The sequence below is a fragment of the Pleurodeles waltl genome, chromosome 6, assembly GCF_031143425.1.
Source record: "Pleurodeles waltl isolate 20211129_DDA chromosome 6, aPleWal1.hap1.20221129, whole genome shotgun sequence".
NCBI classification, from domain to species: domain Eukaryota; kingdom Metazoa; phylum Chordata; class Amphibia; order Caudata; family Salamandridae; genus Pleurodeles; species Pleurodeles waltl.
The window spans coordinates 1,381,903,850-1,381,924,758 of NC_090445.1; the positions used below are offsets into that span (position 1 = coordinate 1,381,903,850).

The window sequence follows — 20,909 nt, forward strand, 5'->3', positions numbered from 1 at the left end:
AAGCCAATCGGTCTTTCCTATGGAAGAGCTGTTGGCATTGCCAATGTGTTTTAGCCATGATGTAAAATAGTGTTCAGCATGGCAAAACGTTTATAGCATAGAGGGGAGTGGTGTGGAGTAGCATAGGGTCGCATAGAGTATTGTAGTGTGGAGTGTTGTAGAGTGGAGTGTCTCATCATCGTAAAATGCAGTGGCATATTAATCACTCTAATAGTGGTAAAGGGTAGACTAGAGTGGCGTAGTGTGCAGTGGTACAGAGCAAACTGCATATGCATAGGTTGGTGCAGAGTAGAGTGCACTGGTGAAGAGTGCAGTGGCATAGAGTGCACTGGCCTAAAGTAGAGTGGTGCTGCGTAGAGTGCAGTGGTGCAGAGTAGAGTGGTATTAGGTTTAGTGGCAGAGAGGGAATTGTTTTAGAGTTTTTAGAGTTGTGAAGAGTAGAATAGAGTGATGTAGAGTGCAATAGTGTAGAGTGGCATAAAGTGCAGTAGAGTGGATTGTTTCATAGTATAGTGAAGTAGCATAGAGTGGAGTGGTTCGGGGGGTTGGAGTGGTGCAGGGTAGGATGCAGTGACATAGAGTGCAGTATTGCAGAGTAGTGTGGAGTGGCATAGAGTAGAGTGGTGTAGACTGGAGATGATTAGAGCGGAGTGGTTTAGAGTAGAGTGGGATGGCCTAGACTGGAGTGATGTAGAGTGCATTGGCGAAAGGTTCAGTGGTGCAGAGTGGCGTAGAGTGTTTTGGTATTAAATGGTTTGCAGTAGAATAAAGAGGCTTAGAGTGGAGTGGTGCAGAGTGCAGTGGCGTAAAGTGGAGAATACATGGAGTGGAGGGCACTGCCATTAAGACAGAACATTTTCAATTGAAGTGATCATTACATTTGCACAGACATACAGTTTTACTGATTAAACTATACCACACACAAATGATAATTTGTGGAAATGGCATCATGTACTGTATTGTTTTTTTTTTTTTTTGATCACATAAATATTTGTTTCCTTCACACTTCGGAATTACAGAAAATGCACTTTTTATGTTTTTCTAATTCTGATATATTCTGAAGTGCCTGTATAGTTCATTATAGACCAACATTAAGTGCTAGGAAAAAAAGCCTTTCAGAGCAGTATTGACGCATAAATCCTCTCTCTTTGAAGTCAAAGAAAGAACAGTAAACACCCAGCTCTAATAGAAGACAGAGCCTGACATTTGACCTCTGTCTTTGAATGCACAGGAAATGTGACAAGATAAGAACAAGATTTAAAGACCTGTTTACAGAAGTGGAGCACTCTGAAGGATACAGTGAATAAGGAGGGGTGAACTCTAGCTGGACAGCCTAAAACAAATAAAGCCAGCAAATAGAAAGCAGGCAAATGTGAGTTACAAACCACAAAGCCAATGGTTGGCAATGGGAGGAACTCCCAGGGAAGCTTTTCAAATGCCCCCAAGATGTCTTTAGAAAATCAGACAGCTGTGCTGTCTGGTATCCTTCGACCTTAAAAGATAAGATAGGAGATAATGATAGACTTGGTTTCAGTTATATACAGAATATTGAGTCACCACCTGTGACACTGTTACATTTTTTATAAGCATGGAGGAATTTGTTGAATGTAAAATAAATTAGGAGCAGTGTTGAAACAGGATTCCCTAAGTAGCTTGTGTCTTATAAATAATGGGAACATACCCACAGGCCATTATGGTACCTTTAAACATTCTTGCAGGAGTAAGTAATTCTCCACACAGAACCTAGTTAAATAGTTGAAATGTCATAAAAATGTTTTGGCCACAGATTTCAAATCTAGTCACTGGAGTAACTTTATGAACATTTTGCTCCATATCATGTATTGTATTGTAGTTGTGGGACCCTAGGGTTGCTATCAATAAGCCAAAGAGGGTTCAGAATGTCCAGAAATTCCAGACCGTATATCATTATCCTGTTTTCCCCTGTTAGTTGCAGGTGTAAATGTGTGTTATGGTAAAGGATATGTGGATGTCCCATATTCACAAAGCACTTGACGGTTTTGGCCAATACCTGTGATCCATATGTGCAAATCTTTGTGCTCAGCATCACAGAACCACAATTTTGTGCCTTGAATAGTTGTGGTATGCATCATTGTGGCCAATTAGCAAAAAACATGACTGGCCGGTAATATTCTTCTAGGATCCCAGAGGTACCTGCCTTCCACCAGAAATACATTTCAACCTAAAATAACAGAAGCACCTTCTTCTTTTGTGCTCCTTGTCCTAACAGTCCACACATGGCCCTTCCTTCAGTCACATTTGTTATATATTCTGAATCAAAACAGATAAGGAGCAGGTGGGAAAGAGAACATGGCTATTGTCACAGTTTAGCACCTTCCTGTGTCCTCCCCAAATGCCTTAGTGTCATCCTTTCCCAGAAATGCCTGGCCAACCCCAGGAATGGGTGGGTGTAAGCTAGGGCAAAATCAAGTGGTCCTGGCAGTACCTGCCTGTAGTAGCTTAGTTCTGTATACACAATCTAATCACTCCAAGCAGCTGCTCAGCTGTAGCTATATCAGAGGGAGATCTGCATCATATATCTGCTGCTTTGCTGAAAAAAGTGCAGTCTTAGCCATGTAAAATGCTTCTGGTTTAGGGTTCAGTATCAAGGGAGACTGGTTTGTTTTCATGTTAGGATCTAAGTTCTAACTGAGTGCTCTTTTTGGGAGGAGGATGTGGTCACTCAAGGACAGTGTACTCTAACAGAAGGTAACGGGGTTTAGAATGCTCTTGTTATTTTTAATACATTTATCATCACCATGCAACATCCTAGCCTTCTAATCATTGTCCATTGTGTAACCTTTAGTTTGCATAACGGGGAACTGAGTTGGGGTGTCAGTTGCCCATGTGAAGAACATGGCATGTGATGCATACATGCAGTACGACCTTTGCACAGCTGGGGTTTAATAGCTATCTAGAGAAGCATAGTTGCGTCTCAATACATAAAGGTGAGAGGGGAGAATTTGAAGTACAATTATCCCTTTAAAGTAACGGGTTTTTTATAGTGGTGGAGGGGGGTGTTGTGTGTGCGTGTGCATGTGTGAGTGGGTGTCTCCGTGTATGGGTGGGTGTGTGTATGCATATATGGATGGGTGTGTGTATGGGTGGTTGAATGCATGTATGAGTGCCTAGGTGAATGCGAGTATGGATGCGTGTGAGTAAATGTGTGTATGTAGGTGTAGGTGAATGAGTGTATGCGTGGTGCATGTGGGTGTCAGTGTGAGTGTGCATGTATGTGGGTAAGGGGGTGTGCTGTACCTGGAGGGGTGGTTGGGAGAGGGGGGTGCTGTACCTGGAAGGGGGGGGAGCACTGTACCTGGAAGAGGGGGGTAGTGTGCTTGCTGGGGGGGAGTCATCTACTGGTGAAAGGGAAGAAATTCCATGTCACAAGTAGCCTTTCCGCCAGGGTTTTCGTGACAGTGCTACCGCCACGGAAACCCTGGTGGAAAGTGGGCTCCTCATACCCCCGGCGGTCTTCTGTGGACCACCAGGTCAGAGATGCCATGGAGGTATGAGTGGAGATGTGGCGGGTTGGCAGAGGCCAACCCGCCACACTCATAATGTGGCGGTCTTCGGAAACCACCACCTCTGACCGCCAGGGTCATAATGATTACCATAATGTCTTTGTACATAAACAGTAGAGACAGTGGGTTGTTTTCAGGTACAATAAATTCCACAGTACCATACCAATAAACCATAGATTAGTGAATGAGAAAAAGTATTTTTATCCCACATGTTTCCATCAGCCTACTTGTGTTTGTGTCATCTTTCAATTTAAAGGGTCCCTGTTCTATGAAATCCTGATGTGAATTAGACACTTGTCATTTCATTTGGTATCATGTTGTTTAATACAGGCACATTTTTTTTCTGCTTTTTAATCGTGTGAATATCATTTTGCAGGGAAGATGTATGCTTGCCAATACTGCGATGCTGTCTTTGCTCAGTCGATCGAGCTGACACGGCATGTGAGAACTCACACTGGTGACAAGCCATATGTCTGCAGAGAATGCGGTAAAGGGTTTAGCCAAGCCAATGGCCTTTCTGTTCACTTGCGCACATTCCACAGTAAGTAATGTCATCTTATAGCATAACTGACCATAGCAGGGTCCAGGGTCCATAGTAAATATGTGCTGTGTAACTTCACTACTAGAGGAAAAAGAAGGTGTATAGCACAGTATCACAACTTTTGTATTCATGTTTCTACTGCATTTTTAGGAATTGTTAAAAGTAAGTGTTTAAAGCTATAATTTTCTAGGAACCTTTGGATGTTGATGTTCAGGTTTGTAACTTTATCAAACTTTCCACATTTGAGAAATAATTATGATGTCTGGTCAGCCTGCAAAGGAAAAGGAAGTTCATAACTATTCAGGCACTCTTAGTCCTTGTTTTACTCTGCTTGAAATCTGCATAGCCTTGTTCACCAGAACGTGTTCCATTTGCAAATGATGTAGATAGTAATGGATTAGAGTGATATAAAAGTATTAAGAGTGCCTGAATTGAAACAGTGATTTCTTTTATTTTTTATGTTTCCATTGGAGTCATTTTATATAATGGTTCATTTTCGAGGCACAGTTTTGTCTATGGGCATGTTTCAATGGTGTTCTGTATTCTGTAAGTGAATTGTTTGTTGCATCTTGTGTTTTTTCAGAGAAGTCTTTTGACTCACAATGTCTTGGCAACTTCTCTGGTCGTAAACACATATGGGCACTGACGCCATTGTATGATTGTTTTTCTCCGCCATCAGGTTCTGACGTGTATCAACACTGCTCCTGGGCTTGATGTGTTTAACCCTGACCATTGTGGCCCTTGACTTTTGTTGACTTTCTTTCCTGCCACACTAAAGACTTTTTGACATACCAATCCTTCAAATCTTTCTGCTTGAACTGCCCAGGACATCGTTGTCAAACAACTGGGCCTAGCAGCCCTCAAGGTGCCCCCTCTATTCAGGACAACACACCCTCCTTACCGATGCCAGAGAATGAGGTCATGCAGAAAGTAATAAAATGGACTCATTTCAAAAGTTGCCCTCAGTGCCGCTCAAAGTACCCTTAGGTTGACCTCCACGCTGTTTGTAACCTGAGCCTCTCTCCAGAGCACAGCAAGACCGGCTGTGACCCTTGCTTGGCCTTCAGGACCAAGACCCTTTGACATCAGAGAGACAGATGGTCGGCCCACAACAAGAAGTACTGGACATCTTGGGCAAGGTGACCCACTTTGCACAGAAGAATAATTTGGTTTGTCACCTGATCTACAGGCCCACCAACCCAGTCCCAAAACCATAAAATCTGGCTCCATACAGGAAGAGGAGGAAGAGTCGTCCGCGGACATCCATCTACCTCTTTTGTTACTAAACCTCATCTGAAGACCAGGCCGAGATGTGTGGGTACGGTTGACACCAAAACCTCTTGTAAGGCATATAAGTGGCTGTGGGGGTTAGACTAGTGCATAAGCCACTGTTGCTCCCAGGCGCGCCACTGCCCTCGAGCTCTGGTCGGAACTAAAGCAAGGTGTGGGAGACGAGACAGGATTCAGCCAGGAGCCTTGGCCTACAAGTCCAAGACCTGGTATCTGCCCCAAAGTCTCAAAGTCAATGCTTTACTTGAGGCCAAAACCAACATCGCCGAAAACACTGTCGACTCTGAGGCCGTTGACAGTTGAGATGGGCAAGGAGAGTTAACTGTCTTGATGCTTTTGACAAAAGGGTAACGGTTGGTGCTGTCACACACTAGTGGATCACTAATTCTATAGGCCTCCTGTCTTGCTACGACAGGGCACAGTGGTTAGAGATGGAGGTCCTACTCCAACATCTCCCTTACCAGTACTGGAAAAGTGGGGGGATAGTATAGAATGGGATAGTCGTTTCCAGCGCCACTATCAGGTGTGCCTTGATTTCAGCTGATACAGCTGCCATGGGAGTGAATACCTCTGTCATCCTCTATTGCTGCTCCTGGCTGCATGTGTTTGGCTTCAAGCAGAAGGTCCAACAGCAATTTATCAACCTTCCCTTCTATGTGGAACACCTATTGGCTTGCAGGTTAATGAGATGTTGGAAAAACATAAAGAACACTGACACGTCCAAGGCCATGGGTGCCCTTCAAGTTCTTTCTCCGGGTGCAACAAACAAGGGGTGACTCTAAGACTGCTTCTTCATAATCAACCACATCCTATCAACAACAACAACAAAGTTACCACCAACAAGGCTTAGAGGTTACATGAAGGGCTTCTTCAGAGAGAACAGTTCTAAAGTTCGGGGCAGAGACCCTTCTGAGAACTGACTTTCTTCGCACTCCCTGATTATACAAGACATGTCAGGGGGACAGTCTAGAGATTTCTTCCCTGCTGGGAGATCACAACTGATCTGGTGAGTTCTTTCCATCATCTAGCATTGCTATTGCCTCGAACCTCATTTTCACACTAGCCTTGAGGAATGCCTATTTTCAAAACCCAATCCATCCGGCTCAACTCCCCTGTCTGCGCTTCAAAGTAAGTGAACAGCACTACTAGTTCAAAGTGTTACCCTTCAAAGTCACGCTCGACCCAAAAGATTTTCATCAGTTTTTTAGCAGTGGTATATGCCGATTTCAGAAGGGGTGCCACTCATGCCTTCTCCTACCTAGACAACTGACTCAACAATAGTGCAAGCAGAAAAGACTGCCTAGCCCACTCCAAAGCCATAATCTCTCTTCTACACAGCTTGAAGTTTACAGTCAAAGCCATCAGGTCCCTCCTCGAGCCACTTCAGTTTCAACCCTTCTGGGGTCAGTCATAAATGCAGTCTTTGCCAAAGCTTGCCTGAACACCCAAAGGATAGCCGGATTTAAGCAGCGTCTGCCTGCTTTTTTTTTTTTTAAACTATTTCATCCTCTCACAGTTCAACTGCAATGTCCCTCTTGGATATGAAGGCCTCATGCATAGTCACAATCCCTCACTCAAGGTTCCACATGTGTCCATTCCAATAGTGTCTTTCAGATCCATGGTCACAACTGGAGGATCACTGGGAAGATCTGGTGTTGATAAGGGCCAGCACCCATCACTCTCTTGAGTGGTGGGACAGTGACAGTCTGCTGTGGGCAGGCCCTTCCCAGATCTGGTTGCGAAGGTGATCGTCTCCTTGGACTCATCAGTTGTTGGGTGGGCGGCACATGTCAACAACATGGTAGTCCAAGCTCTGTGGCCACATCATCAACTTGGTCTTTGCAGGAAGCTGGCTTTTTATTATGTAGTGGTACCCATCTACACTATGTAAAAAGTCTGCATAACCCTGGTTGGTTTACAGGGATTACTTTAATTATCCCAGGTGCTCTGTTTGTGGTAGCGTGGGTGAGTAGTTTAGGATTGTCAGAGGGGAGTGTTAAGCATTTGTTGTACACACACAGTCAATAAATGGTTTACACACTCGATAAGATATCTGAGACCGATTTATAAAAATAAAGCAGTTATTTCATAGGAATGTAGACACCATGATCTTTAGAGTAACAAGCAAAGATATTGTCTTTGGCAAATAGAAATATAGCTCAAAATATAGTTATGAGGCATGCCCCTTAAACACTACATTGTTATCCTACAGGAGTAAAACACACATAGCAAACAGGTCTGTGCAGGCGGAGTTAGGAGGGGCCCTTTGGTACCACCAGCAATTTCACTTTACCTGCCCTGGTGTGTTCAGGCGCCGAGGTGCTGGTCGGAATGCTATCCTCGAGTGCCTTGCCATTAAAGTCAATGGGAACCTGAAACAAAGGCTGCAATGAGGGACTTGGTGACACGTTCAGAGAAACTCAAAGAGGGGCTCAACTTGTGGGTACCTATTGGCCAAGGGGACACAGTCAGACGTCATGGACCCGGCCTATGGGGCTTGGGTGTAGAGGATGTTAGCTGGCTGGCCACTTGCGTTTGAGGCTCTCACTGTCAGTTGATCTGCAGAAGGGCGAAAAACAAAACAGCAGGGCCACTCTTGTCGTAGGTCTTGGCTGCGCTGATGTCCCTCGACGTGCAGTAAGGATTCCAAGATGGTTGGGTCCGGTGTGGAGGCAAAACAAGGCTCGGCTGGTGCAAATGCCCTGGTGCTCAGGGTATTGGTGCAGCAGGATCCTGGAGGATTTTTCGTCTCAAAACTCCGCACAGAGTTGGGGCTGACCTAGAGCTTCAAAGTCCTCCTCTTCATGCAGTGCTCCGTTGGTGGAACTGAAGGCCAGCAACACAGTGAACTGGGCAGATGCAATTAGTGCCCGCAGATGCAGGGGGTGGCTCTTCCCTCAAGTGTTGGGGAGGATGCACAGCCGCAGGAGGAATTGGATCGTTGCCATTTATAAGGAGCAAGCAGCAAGGTAGGGTTTGGTGCCAGTTTCTGTGAAGGTTGCAGCGTTGTCTCTTCTGTGCCCTTTTTCAGTTCCTAGGAAGTCGAATCTGTGGGCTTGGTGTTGGCGGACCCCTAAATACTCGTTTTAGGGGCATTTAGGGGAGTACAGGGTAGTAGTCAAAGGGATACCTAACACTAAGATGAGTACGCCATGCTAATTAGTGATCCAATGCCAACCTTGATCTCTAACCCCGAAATGGCATCTGCATGATTCATGCTTATGTCACGAAATTAGAAAGGTTTAACCAATTTTTCTTTTGTTCTGATACAGGCTCAGTGCAAGAGGCACCCAATATTCCTCAAGAGACCGAAGATGACTAGGAGGGGGACAGGTGTTCCCTCCTCATACTGAGGATTCGTTGTATGTAGGCTTACAAAGTGTCATTGGGATAGACATATTTCCTAAAACAGAGCTACACTTGCCACCTGGCACACTGACAGAAGAAAGTGCTTTATTTGCAGTGGTGGTTGGGAAGGCAGCTGAAGCCCTAGAACTGCATTAGCCAGAGATTAAAATGTGTATCGTAGCTTCAGTTTCACTATGATTGTCATTTAATGAAGACCTTTTTCTGTCTGGCCTAAGCCATGCTAGTGCCCGGCAGTTGACCAGTGGCTAGGCAGTATTGACCAGGCCTTGGAAATCCAGAGTTCCTAACTAACAGCGGAGAGCCTAATTGTTCAGGCTTCAACAAGCTAGGGTAATACATATTCCTTTCTGACCAACTCTTTGGATAGCAGTTACAAAAGAATTAAAACTTTCAGAAAGAGAATGTTTTCTGTGGGGAGTCCAGCACTTTGATGACTTATGCTGTTGGCCTTCTGGGGAGGTACACCCAGGCACTATGGGACTTGGCCAGTGACATTTTGCAGGCAGTTCTGGAGGTCTTCACAGTCTCACTTGCCCAACTAATACATAATTAGACTCTGTCAAGTATGTGCTCTGAGCTGATCTCGACACCACAGATTGCAACAATAGAGCTATTAGTGCCTGTATTATGTTTAGAAGGCGTTTCTGGATTGGATCAAATGGGTTTTTCTGTAGACGTGCAAACATCCTTAATGGACATGCCCTTCAATGGCTCCAGGCTATTTGAAGAAAAGTCTGATTTGTCGCTAGAACAATTCAAGGATAGTCACACCACTGTACTATCTTTGGGGCTGTTGACACCGGCTAAGCAATTTCCACACTAATACAGAATATTTAAAGGCTTTTTCATGGAGGTAGCTTACTGACAAAACTACCCCCCCCCCCAACCTGAACCACAACAACTAATCCAGTCCTTTGGAGTCCGTGGATGTGGCCCCATACAGGCCATTCAAACCAGCAGGGGCAGCAATCCTCCCATACTTTTGGGGGATCACGCCAAAATTCTGATCCAGGAATTCAACCTTCTGTAGTCGAAGAGGGCCATCAAATGGGTTACATGCTTGGAAAAGCGAGAAGAATGTTACCCACGCTACTTTCATGTTCCAAAGAAGTATGGAGGCCTCAGGCATATTTTGGACCGCTGCCTCTTAAACGCTTTTCAGAGGAAGGTCGGGTTTAAAATGCTCACTCGGGCTCAGATCCTGCCTGCTCTAGACTGAGAAAACTGTATGGCATCTTTTAACTTGCATGGACAACACAACTGCCATGTGGTACTACAGCAAGCAGGGTGGAATGGCATCAGGGAATTGTGTCAGGAAGTGCTACACCTCTGGATGTAGCTGGTCCAACAGAAATTCTTCCTAGTTGCCACCCACCGGGAAAGGTCTCTGAATGCCAGAGCAGACAAACTGAGCAGGCGTCTTCTGGCAGATCACCAGTGGAGGCTTCAATCCGAGGTGCAGTAGAGTGTCTTCAAACAATGGAGTATGCTCCAGCTAGATCTATTCACCACTGTCAAACACTCCTGCTAGCTGGAGTTTCAACCAAGGCACTTGCTAGGAGACACGTTCCAGCTGGAATTAGTACAAGAACTATTGTACATATTTAAACCACTACCTCGTCTGCCTCAAGATTTGAGGAAGATCATGACACACTGGGCCAAGTTATTTTTATCACCCCGGACTGGGGCAGAAGTGTGAGGTACCCAGCGCTCCTGAGCATTTGTAGTCTAAAATTATGAGGCTCTACTCTCTCGGCATTAGAGCAGAGTTCTACATCCAAGTCTCCATAACTTACACCATCACGCATGGAGATTAAGCAGTGGTAGCTAAATATGTTTGACTTGTTGTCTGAGGTGGTAGTCATCCTTGCGGCAAAGCATCTATCCATGGGCATTGGGACACATTTTTTTGCCTGGAGTGTGCCCAATAAAAAAAAAACAACCTCTTGCAAGCCAAACTTTCAGATGTTCTTTTGTTCGTTCTTTCGATGGCCAAGACCCTATGAAAGGTTGCTTATTGACCTTTTCGGCCTTTCTGTATTGGTTTGACCAACCTTCTTTGTTTGGGTCACCAGTATTGATGCGTTTTATTAAACACTTGAGTTGCATGTTTATCCCAAAATATTTTTTATGCCTCAATGGGATCTGAACTTAATCTTGATATTTCTCAAGCTTGTACTTCTGACACTTAAAAAGGTCTCCCTAATTGCAAAGTTGTCAGCACACTGCATAAGGCAACTGCAGACAATCACAGTGCAATTGCCCTACACCACTCTCTTTGTAGACAAATTGGTGCCAAGGCCCTGTAACTTTCTTCCACCTTGTCCAGTTGATCACTCTGCCAGAATTTTCCAACTCATCACGCCTTAAAAGAGGCTCCACTGCCTAATCCTTAGGATAGTGATGCTTTTTTACATTGTCTGTACAAAGGACCATCGAGTAAATGATCAGCAATTAATTAGTTGTTTTTTTTTGGTGCAAAGAAAGGCAAGACAGCATAAAAGAGTACCCCGTCAAGTTGGATACTTTTCTGCATCAAAGTCTGCAATTTGGTGACCGTGGGACAGTCACCTGAAGCCCTGATAGCCCATTCCACCAGGGCCAAGGCTCATACATCATATTTGACAAAGGTGTACTTGTTCTAGACATCTGCCAGGCTGTGACGTGGGCATTGGTGCATATGTTCCTGAAAATGTACTGCCTTGCCTGTCACGTCCTAGAAGTTCACTTCTGCATGCCTTTCAGTTTAAGTAAACTCCACAGATCCACCGTTGGCAGTGACTGATATTGCATCTATTCTAATGGTGATGAATCTGCAATTAGAAGTATCTATGTCTAATCACAGATTATTCAACTCCCTCCACCCCCATTCTGTGGAGCGGCCTCTTGATTATCTAAAAAAAAAAAAGTCCCAAGTTAGTAATCCAGCATGCTGTCTCAGGCAGTTTGTTCTACCCTCCACCTCTCATGAAACAGAAGGAGAAAGACAGAACAAACTGACTTCCATGCCCAAGGGTGGTGCAATTGGCGTCTCTGCTTTGTCACTTCCTGGAAAGCATAGCCTCATTGGGTGCCAAACAGTGATGCTGCTGGCACACAAGAGCAGATGGCGCTCAGCTCTGGCATCTGGGGACATTCTAAAGGCAAGGAATCTGGGTTAGAATATCCACCACAAAGAGTGTTACTGAAGGTAAGGTACTTGTTCATCAGCACTCTCAAGATGAATTATTCAGATTTGATCTTAGAGGTTTAATTGACTCTGAAACTAGAAACTAAGCTAGAGCTGTCAGCAGCAGCCTTAATAGCTTCTCCAAAGTATTTATTTTAATATGAGAGGATCTACGCATAAAATACTCATTGTATGTAACATCAATAAGGTGGAACCTGTATATATTGTCAGATCATTGTCTGATTAACATTCTTGTCCAACATTTAGTTCAGCAAGTTACTACGCTAAACATAAAGGAACTCATGTTAAAAAGGTCATAGCTCTCTTATACAAAATAGACCATGTAGAATCATCTCTCTCATCTTGAAACTATCATTACTAGCAAAGGCATCCCATGCACTGAAAAAATAATTTGCTTTAAAAAAAAAAGTATCTTCCATGATTTGTTTCCAAACAGACCACCTTTGGTAACTCCAGAAAAGGCAGTTTCTTTTATCCCTCAGTACACCTTAGAAATTAGGTAAATAGTCAAGCTGAGTCAGAGGAGAAAATACAAAATAATACATAGCAAAAGCGGGGGAGTTTTCAAGTAATCTTTTTAAGTTGGTCTCATCTGCACTGAATCCCACACTGGAGGCCACTAATCTCCTTTCTTACCCATGCACTATGTGAACAGCTGAATACCATTTTCCTCACTGAAATTGAAATAGTAAAAAAGGGATGTCTGCAACCTTTGAACACCCCCCTTCCTATCATAGTGTTTAATGGAAAGTACTACCAACCCTAATAAGTGAATATTTTCTCTAGGAACATTTTCAGAAGCAGAGATTGTGAAGGTTTTACATAGTTCTAAACCAGCTTCAGGAATACCTATAACCCCATCCATGTTAGCCAAACACCCTCTGCCTACCCACTATCCTTTTTTTTTTTTTTTTTTTTTTTTTTTTTTTTTTTTTAAATGGAGAGCATTATCTTAGTCCCTTCCCCTATCTTTTTATAATGTGATAAGACTGACCCGTAATATTTTCAGACATTCACCCAGCTAAGTATGGACTCTAAAGAGTTATGGTACTTTTAGAAGATCTAGAGGACTGAGTGGAGAAGGCCATGGTATTGACAGTTTTCAGGTAGGATTTAGAAAAGGTTATGAAACCACCAATAATATAGTATTGTTAAACACATTATCTCAGCTGATATTTAAAAACTCTCAAATAGGTGTTTCCCGGACATCATTTCAGCAGTTCATCAAAACACTATGAAGGGGTGAGAGGAAATTCCTGTCCGACCTCCCTTAACCAATAATATTCGCACAAAGAAGACAAGAAATACAGTCTAGTATCAAACCAGACTGGTTCAAAAAACAAAAATATTTTTGAAAAAACGGCCCTCACCCACAACTTGTAGCATGCTTCATCATAGGGCCCTGCTAACACACTCCAAAATATGAATCGCCTTTGGAGTGGAGCAGTAAGGGTAGGGGAACATATAAGCACAATAGACAAGACCAACAATCATGGCACAGGGACTGAAGATGAACAACAGAAAGAAAGGTAAAACTGACTCAGGCTGACTACTTGTCCTATATTATTCTGGTTCAGCCTGGACAGGATTAAAAAATGTTGTTGGTCGTGTTATCAGGAGTTAGTTACCTGTACACCCCAATCTCTGAGGAGGGTCAACATGTTTCGGCCTATTCACAATGCCAGCTTGGGTCATGCGGCCTTCTTCAGGACCTTCGCCCTGTCCCCGTATTATAAAAAAGGCCCTACCTGCCCTTTGATCAGGAGGCTAATTGATTTGTGCCGCTAGATACACTGTCATTTGTTAGCACACTCAGTAATCTGTGGGGAGAAATAAGAATGATGCCCACAATTCAGTGAGGTGTGGTATCTGATAGTTGTCCCCAAGCCTTCACCTTTTGTGTGTAGGGAAAAAGTTATTAAACTTGTGCTTAAAAAAATTCCCTGATTATTATTTCAATACCTTGTGAAAGGAATAACACCTATCTTAATCCACCCATGTTGATTAAATTATCATCGATATGTATACACCCATGTGGTATACCCAGGTCCATAAACAAGAAAAGAAGGCTGGTGTGTATACACTTACCGAATTTCATTAATGCCCGTTTTCATCAGAGCCGGGTGGGAGCACCACCCTGTAGTCACACACTGCATGAGGATAAATCATCATAAATTTAATATTTGAAAATCACTGTATATACCATATAGTAGTTTTTATCCTTCAGGTTTTTTCAAACAGATAGTTCTAGATTATGAATAATCTCCTATTAGAATATGTCTAATAATGCTGTGGTTGAATGTTTCCGCCCGCCAGCCCGTTAATATTGCCAACTTAATGATACAGACGTTTAATAGTTCTATCATAACCCGCACCCGTCTTTCCGATGGTTACATCTTGTGAATCAGAAAGAGTATGATTCGGCCCGCCGACCCTAAATGTTCAAATTAGAACTGCCCATGTTCTAATAGTACACTCTGACATGCCAGTGAACCCGACTGACGGGTGAATGTAAGTATACTTCGGGCGAAATGGTAAGCGTCCCGCTTATTGAGGCCCACAGTCCCCCTCCTTACTTCGTCATGGATCCGGTGCTGCCACTGGACGTCTCTCCCCGATTCCGCGTGGAAGCAAGAACGCGGAGCCGGTCGCTTCCAGAAGAATACTTCCGGGTGTGACAAAATTGTCGTCATACCAGAAAAACTGAACCGGCACCTATCTTTTAGATGGCGGCCATCTTGGGTGGGATCGGAAAACTCAATACCAACCAAGGCTCAGGAAGTGCCTGAATCTTCATGATGCTATACCGCAGAAGGGGTGACTGGGAAGGGGTAGGCATAAAATATGGAGAGGGGAGACAGACTATTAGAACAACCTAGGCTTCAATACAAGGAAAGGCATTCATCTTTGAATGGGATAGTAATTAGGAAAATAATATATTTTACAATATTTTGAAAGGGATTAATTGGTTATAAACATCAATCCACCCCTTCTGGAAGTGGGGAAGGGGTGGGGGGGAATTGTGTCATTGGCACAGAAGATAGGGAGACCTCAAAGAACCTAATGATTGCTTCTCTTTTCACGTAGGCTTATTGAACCTTCATCAATATATCTTATTTTGTCAGGTAGTACTGATACTGGAAGTTATTGATTGAGTAGTTGTAACCATTGTACATCATCGTTCAGTCCCTGACTGTTGCTCTTAGTGCGATAGATCCAACGTTGTTCATGGTAGAATAAAAAGTCTCCTATATTAATCCCATTATTTTTGGGGGTTGGTTTATCAAGTATGGTCCATGCCATGTCATCTGGTCCATGGGCCTTCTCAAAGTAATGTGCCGTCATTTTTGTATTTGTTTTCCTACATCTGATGTTGCTTCTGTGTTCCATAATTCTAGTTTTTGACTTTCGAGTGGTCATTCCTATATAGAGAAGTCCTCAGGGACACCATATCCCATAAATGATATTCTCCGTGTTACAATTGGTGTGTTTTGTCTGCACCCAAGGTTTTTCCAAACCCACATTGATCGTCTTTGTATTTCTTGTGAGGTGACAACACTGCAAGCTCCACATTTAGTGTGTCCAACCACAGATAAAAAATTAGCTTGTGTTCGTGGAATGTTTGTTGATTTCTGTGTTGGACGGGTGTGTATTAGGAGATTCCGGAGATTTGCACTTTTCTTAAAGGAAAACATAGGTCTCTCTATCTTTAGACCATCACTATTAAGCATTCGCCAGTTCTTATTTATAAGCCCTTTAACTCAGTTAGAAAATGTGTTAAAAGTAGTGATACAGATAAGTCGTTGGTTAGGTGTTCTACTTTTTCCTTCCATGATTGTTGGTCTCGTTTATTGTGCTTATAAATTCCCCCACCCTTACTGACCCACTCCAAAGGGGATTCATATTTTGGAGTGTTAGCAGGGCCCTTTGATGAAGCATGCCACAAGTTGTGGGTGAGGGCCGTTTTTTCAAAAATATTTGTGTTTTTTTAACCAGTCTGGTTTGATACTAGAATGTATTTCTTGTCCTCTTTGTGTGAATATCATTTCAGCAGTTGACATGGTCGACCAGGGTCAGATGTGGGAGAAAGTAAACATTGGGGGGATTATGAACTCTCTACTTAGGGCTATTAAACATCTGGATATTGGCCAAGGTGGGCTACAGCACAAGAGTGATTAACAAAATAAGCACCAGTCACGGCCTGAAGCAGGGTTGTGTGTTCGTCCCACTTCTGTTTAATTTATACACTGGCAATTTGTTTACATGCAGTAGGAATTTCTAAGCTATGTTGGGGATCCAGCATGTGCCTTGCTAGAGTACACAGATAAGATTATCTTCCCTGGCTTAACTCTGCTTGGCCTCCAACTCACCCTTGACAGTCTGAATGAGTACCATATAATGACTTAACTTTGGGGTTAATACAAAATAATAGCATATTGTACAGCCAAAAGTACATTCAGCTGGAGGATTAAAGATAAAAAAATTGAATGTGTAGAGTCCTCTCTGTCCTTAGGAGCTTAGCATGATTGAAGGATGGACACCAAAACAGAGCTGAATGGAATGAAAAAAAAATCTTCTCTCTTGCTATATGCTTTAACCCTTAGGCTTCCATAACTTTTTTCCACATAACCTTGCCAAATTTAGAAAAAAAGAAGAAAAAAAAACTACATAGAAGAAAGCGTCTGTTTTTTTTCTTGCAAATGGCATCAACAAAAGGTTTGCTGTGCTAAAATCACCTTCTTCCTCAGAAACAGGCAGACTTGATTCGGAAAACCACATTTTTGGCATTTTACTTGGAGATAGCCCATTTCTCTTATTTTTAGTGCTTTCAACCTCCTTCTAATTTGTAGTGGAAACGGGTATGAATCCCATGGTGGATCCCACAAAGCCATACATTTCTGAAATCTAGACGAAATTCTGATTTCTGTAAGGGGTCATTTGTGTAGATCTTTGAAGGTTTTCCCAAAGAAACCGAGGGCCAGATGTTCTAATATTAAGAATACCAATTTTCTAAATGCGATTCTTTCTGAATCGCAATTAGGATATTCCTAATATATGAAAGTCTTTTGAGTTTCATTATAATTCCTAATGGGTCCCAAATAGACCTTCCTCATGCATATTAATATGCGCAGTTTGCGACTCATTAGGGATCGCAGCTGAGGCCAGTAGACTACCATGTCTGCGATTGCTTTTTAACAAAGCAATCTTTTTTTTATTTTATTTTTTATTTTTTTTATGCAGCCCTTTTTCTTAAAAGAAAATGGGATGCGTTTAAAAATAAAACTTTGCAGTTTTATTTTGTAAGAGCAGGCAGTGGTTCTTTGTCTGCTCTTTAAAAAATAATATTATTTACATTCTTAAAGGTGAAGGGGTCTCTTGGGGACCCCATCCCCTTTGCAAATGGGTTAGCACCACTTTTAAACTGCTGGTAAAATATTACTGTTTTGCAACTGAAATTCGGTCACAAAACAGTAACATATACTGTACTGATTCGGTATTTGAAAGGGACGCCCTAACCACGTGCCTTACAAATACCGAATCACAAATGGAAAATATGATTTGGTAACATCTTGTACTGTGCATTTTGTACATTAAAAAAAGCATGTTTGATGGCATATGTGGCCGTAGATACACATTCTCTGCATAATTTCACCGTCTAGAGTTGTGTCCGGAAGTTTGCAAGTTGTTTTTCTTCTAAAAGTCTTTTGGGGTGAAGTGACTCCTCCTCTTGCTGGCAATGTGCATGGGCATTGACTCCATTGTTAGATAGTTTTCTTCTGTCTTGGGGTCTAGTTGTGTTTTCACCAAACTCCGGTTTAAGACCGTCTTTAGGCCTCTTCTGTTTGGGAAACCTTCCTAGTTTGTTGGTGGTGTTCATCGAATGCGTATTTCCTTTCTTCTGCGTTCCAGAACTGAAGAAACTCTGTTGGATCGACACGTTTTGATAGAGGCCCTTCAGGCATCCATTTTTTCTGTCTTCCATCTTCACAAGAAGGAAACTCTAATAGAACAGACTCCTTTCCTTTTTGCCCGAAGTGCCATGCAAAGTTCCTCTGGACCGACTAGGTCTGTAACCTCTGCCTGTCACCGGAACATAGAGAGGAGGACTGCAAGGCCTGACAGTCTTTCCAATCGAAAAAGACCCTGTGAGATCAGAGATCCCATTGTTGAAAACTGCGAGGCACAAAATCGAGGTTACTCCAGATATTTCCAGACTCCAAGATACCATGTCTGACCAGTAACAGGAACTTCAAGCGGCCTCAGCTGTAGAGGAAGAGGACTTCTCAATTGAGGATTTGGACTCGGAGGCAAACAGTCCTCGAAATGCAACAGATTCCTCCTGCTCAACCTATTGTGAGTAAAAGTCCCCCTGCTCTGATTGCAAAAGTCCTCCAGCGCAGAAGCGACAGCTATAGGGCTGTCACTGCCTTTGGGCCATGGCAGGCACCACAAATCTCATTCGGGCGCACTGCCATCGAGCTCCGCTCCGAAAAGCAAAATTAAGCCTTCCACTTTGATACTGAGCCTAACACTGTCAGCCTCGACAACAAAAGCTTCTGCTTCCCACTTGACACCAGCTGTTTGGGCACCAAAAATATTATTGCCTACCTCAACACCAATCATATATGCCTTTTGACACAGACCCATGGTTGCAGTACGATGTTGACGCAGATTTAGACACTGAAACGGATGTCTATCCAGCTAGACCATCTCCACCATACGATAATACTTCTTCGGGACATTTTTGGTGGGGCACTCACATACCATCAGGTGCCCTTTCACAAAGAACCAATCAAGGATGACTTTCTGTTTTAGACACTCACAACATCTCACAGGACCACACAATATCTGACCATGCTTAAAGGCATGATGAGGCACGGGGAAGATATCTTGGACTCTTCTAGAGCATGCACATTCACTCGGTGTGTTGAAAAGAATTATAAGGCTTCCCCGTCTGATCCAGTTTTTATTAAAGGTCAGATACCTGCAGATTCTTTGGAGGTATCTAACACCAGGAAATGAGCCAACTCACAAGCTGCTCATGATGCTCTGTCTCCTGACAAGGAGAGCCAGCTAATTGATGCTTCTGGCAAGTGTGTTGCTGCTTAGGAAGCTAACCATTGATGTATCACCAGTACACAAGGGCTGCTTGCTATTTACGATCGTGCCCACTGGAATGAAATAGAGCAGCTTCTCCAGTACCTCCCAGAGGAGCACAGAAAAAGGGGACAAGAGATTGTTAGTGAAGGTCAATTAATTTCTAGCAATTCTATTCGCTGTGAGTTGGGCGCAGCGGACACAGCAGCAAGAGCACTAGTGTCCTCTTACGCAGTCATGCAGGCTACTCATTTCCGGTTTTAAGCAGGAGCTACAGCAAACAATCTTAAACATACCATTCGACAAAGAGCACCTTTTGAAGAAGGATAATGCAGTGACCAAGTCCATCGGAGCACTCCAAACTCCAGAGACTTCATTATCCTACCTAAAAGGCCAACCCTATTCATCCTCCCATAAAGGATTTCATAAGGTTTCCTAAAGAGGAAACAACAATAGAGTATGGGGGAAAACAACCTCCCCTAGAAGCTCTCCACTGCTCCCAAGCAGTGACTCACTTCACTTTCCCTCCTATTATCAGGCACCTGAGGAGGATGACTTCAGCTCTTTCTCCAACACAGTCAAAATATTACAACAGACCCATGGGTGTTGGATGTTATCCAACGTGGTTACTGTCTGAAGCTCAATTCCACCCCTCCAAACATTTCCCCTGCACCCACAGACTTTCACAGGAACATGTCACTCCCCTCAAACTGGAAGCGCAGGCTTTACTAGCCAAAGGAGCTATATAGCCAGTTGCTCTGTGACATCGTGGAACAGGAGTATCTTCTCTATACTTTCTCATACCCAAGAGGGGTGGCTCCTTAAGACCTATCCTGAATCACTGGCCTTTAAACCATTACATTACATCAGAACATTTTCACTTGATCATGCTTCAAGATGTAATGCCACAGCTTCAACAAGGCCATTTTTTATTTGCGCTAGATTTAAAGGACGCCTTCTTTCACATTTCTATACACCCACACATCGCAAATACCTCAGATTTGTGATAGCAGGACAACACTACCAATTCAAAGTGCTCCACTTTGGAGTCACAACAGCACCAAGAGTGCTCACAAAATGCCTCGCAGTTGTCGGATCTCACTTGCGCAGGCAGAAAATTCAGCGTCCTCCCATACCTAGACGACTGGTTCATCAAAGCTAGTACCCTCAATCAATGTTTGCATCACACTCAAGTCACAATAGATTTGCTTCATCAGCTAGACTTCACAATCAATTTTCAAAAGTCACACCTAAATCCACTTCAAATGCAACCCTATCTAGGGGCCATTCTCAGCACACAGTTAGGAATAGCCTACCCAACTTCAGCAAGAATACAAAGTTTTTAGACTCAACTCTCTCATTTTTGTCCCTATCACCCAGTCACAGTTAAATGTGTGATAAGACTTCTAGGAATTATGACTTCCTGCATTGCCATCGTACCACATTCCCATCTTCACATGCGTCCATTGCAGGAATGTCTTTCATACCAATGGTCTCCGGCACAGATGACATAGTGTAGACAGCCGCACCTATTGCTGACTGCATTGTTGGAATGAAACCAATCTTTTAAAGTGGCGGCCTTTCCTATACCCTGTTCCACAGATCATTCTGACAACGGACACCTCTCAGACTGGGTAAGGTGCTCATCTCCAGGACCTTACAGTTCAAGGTCTTTGGGATCACACACATCAAACTTTATCTGGAGTTGCTAGCTGTCCAACTAGCACTCAAAGCATTCATGGTTAATCTCATCAACAAAGTAGCTCTCATATGCAAAGGCAACATGACAGCGATGTATTATGTGCAAAAACAGGGGCGCACATTCTCTACAGTTGTCTCTCACAGACAGTTTGGCACTGGGCCCTTCGCCACAACATTT

The 20,909-nt window shown here is 43.3% G+C and overlaps 1 protein-coding gene across 3 annotated transcripts in view; it reads left to right on the forward strand.

Annotated features, from left to right (window-relative positions):
• Window positions 1-20,909, forward strand: part of ZBTB40 (zinc finger and BTB domain containing 40) — a 295,060-nt gene that overhangs the window by 155,965 nt on the left and 118,186 nt on the right. For all 3 annotated transcript variants that reach the window (XM_069240709.1, XM_069240706.1, XM_069240708.1), the window contains exon 14: window positions 3,919-4,083. In XM_069240709.1, the coding sequence (XP_069096810.1) occupies window positions 3,919-4,083 (165 nt within the window). The remainder of the gene's footprint in view (window positions 1-3,918; window positions 4,084-20,909) is intronic.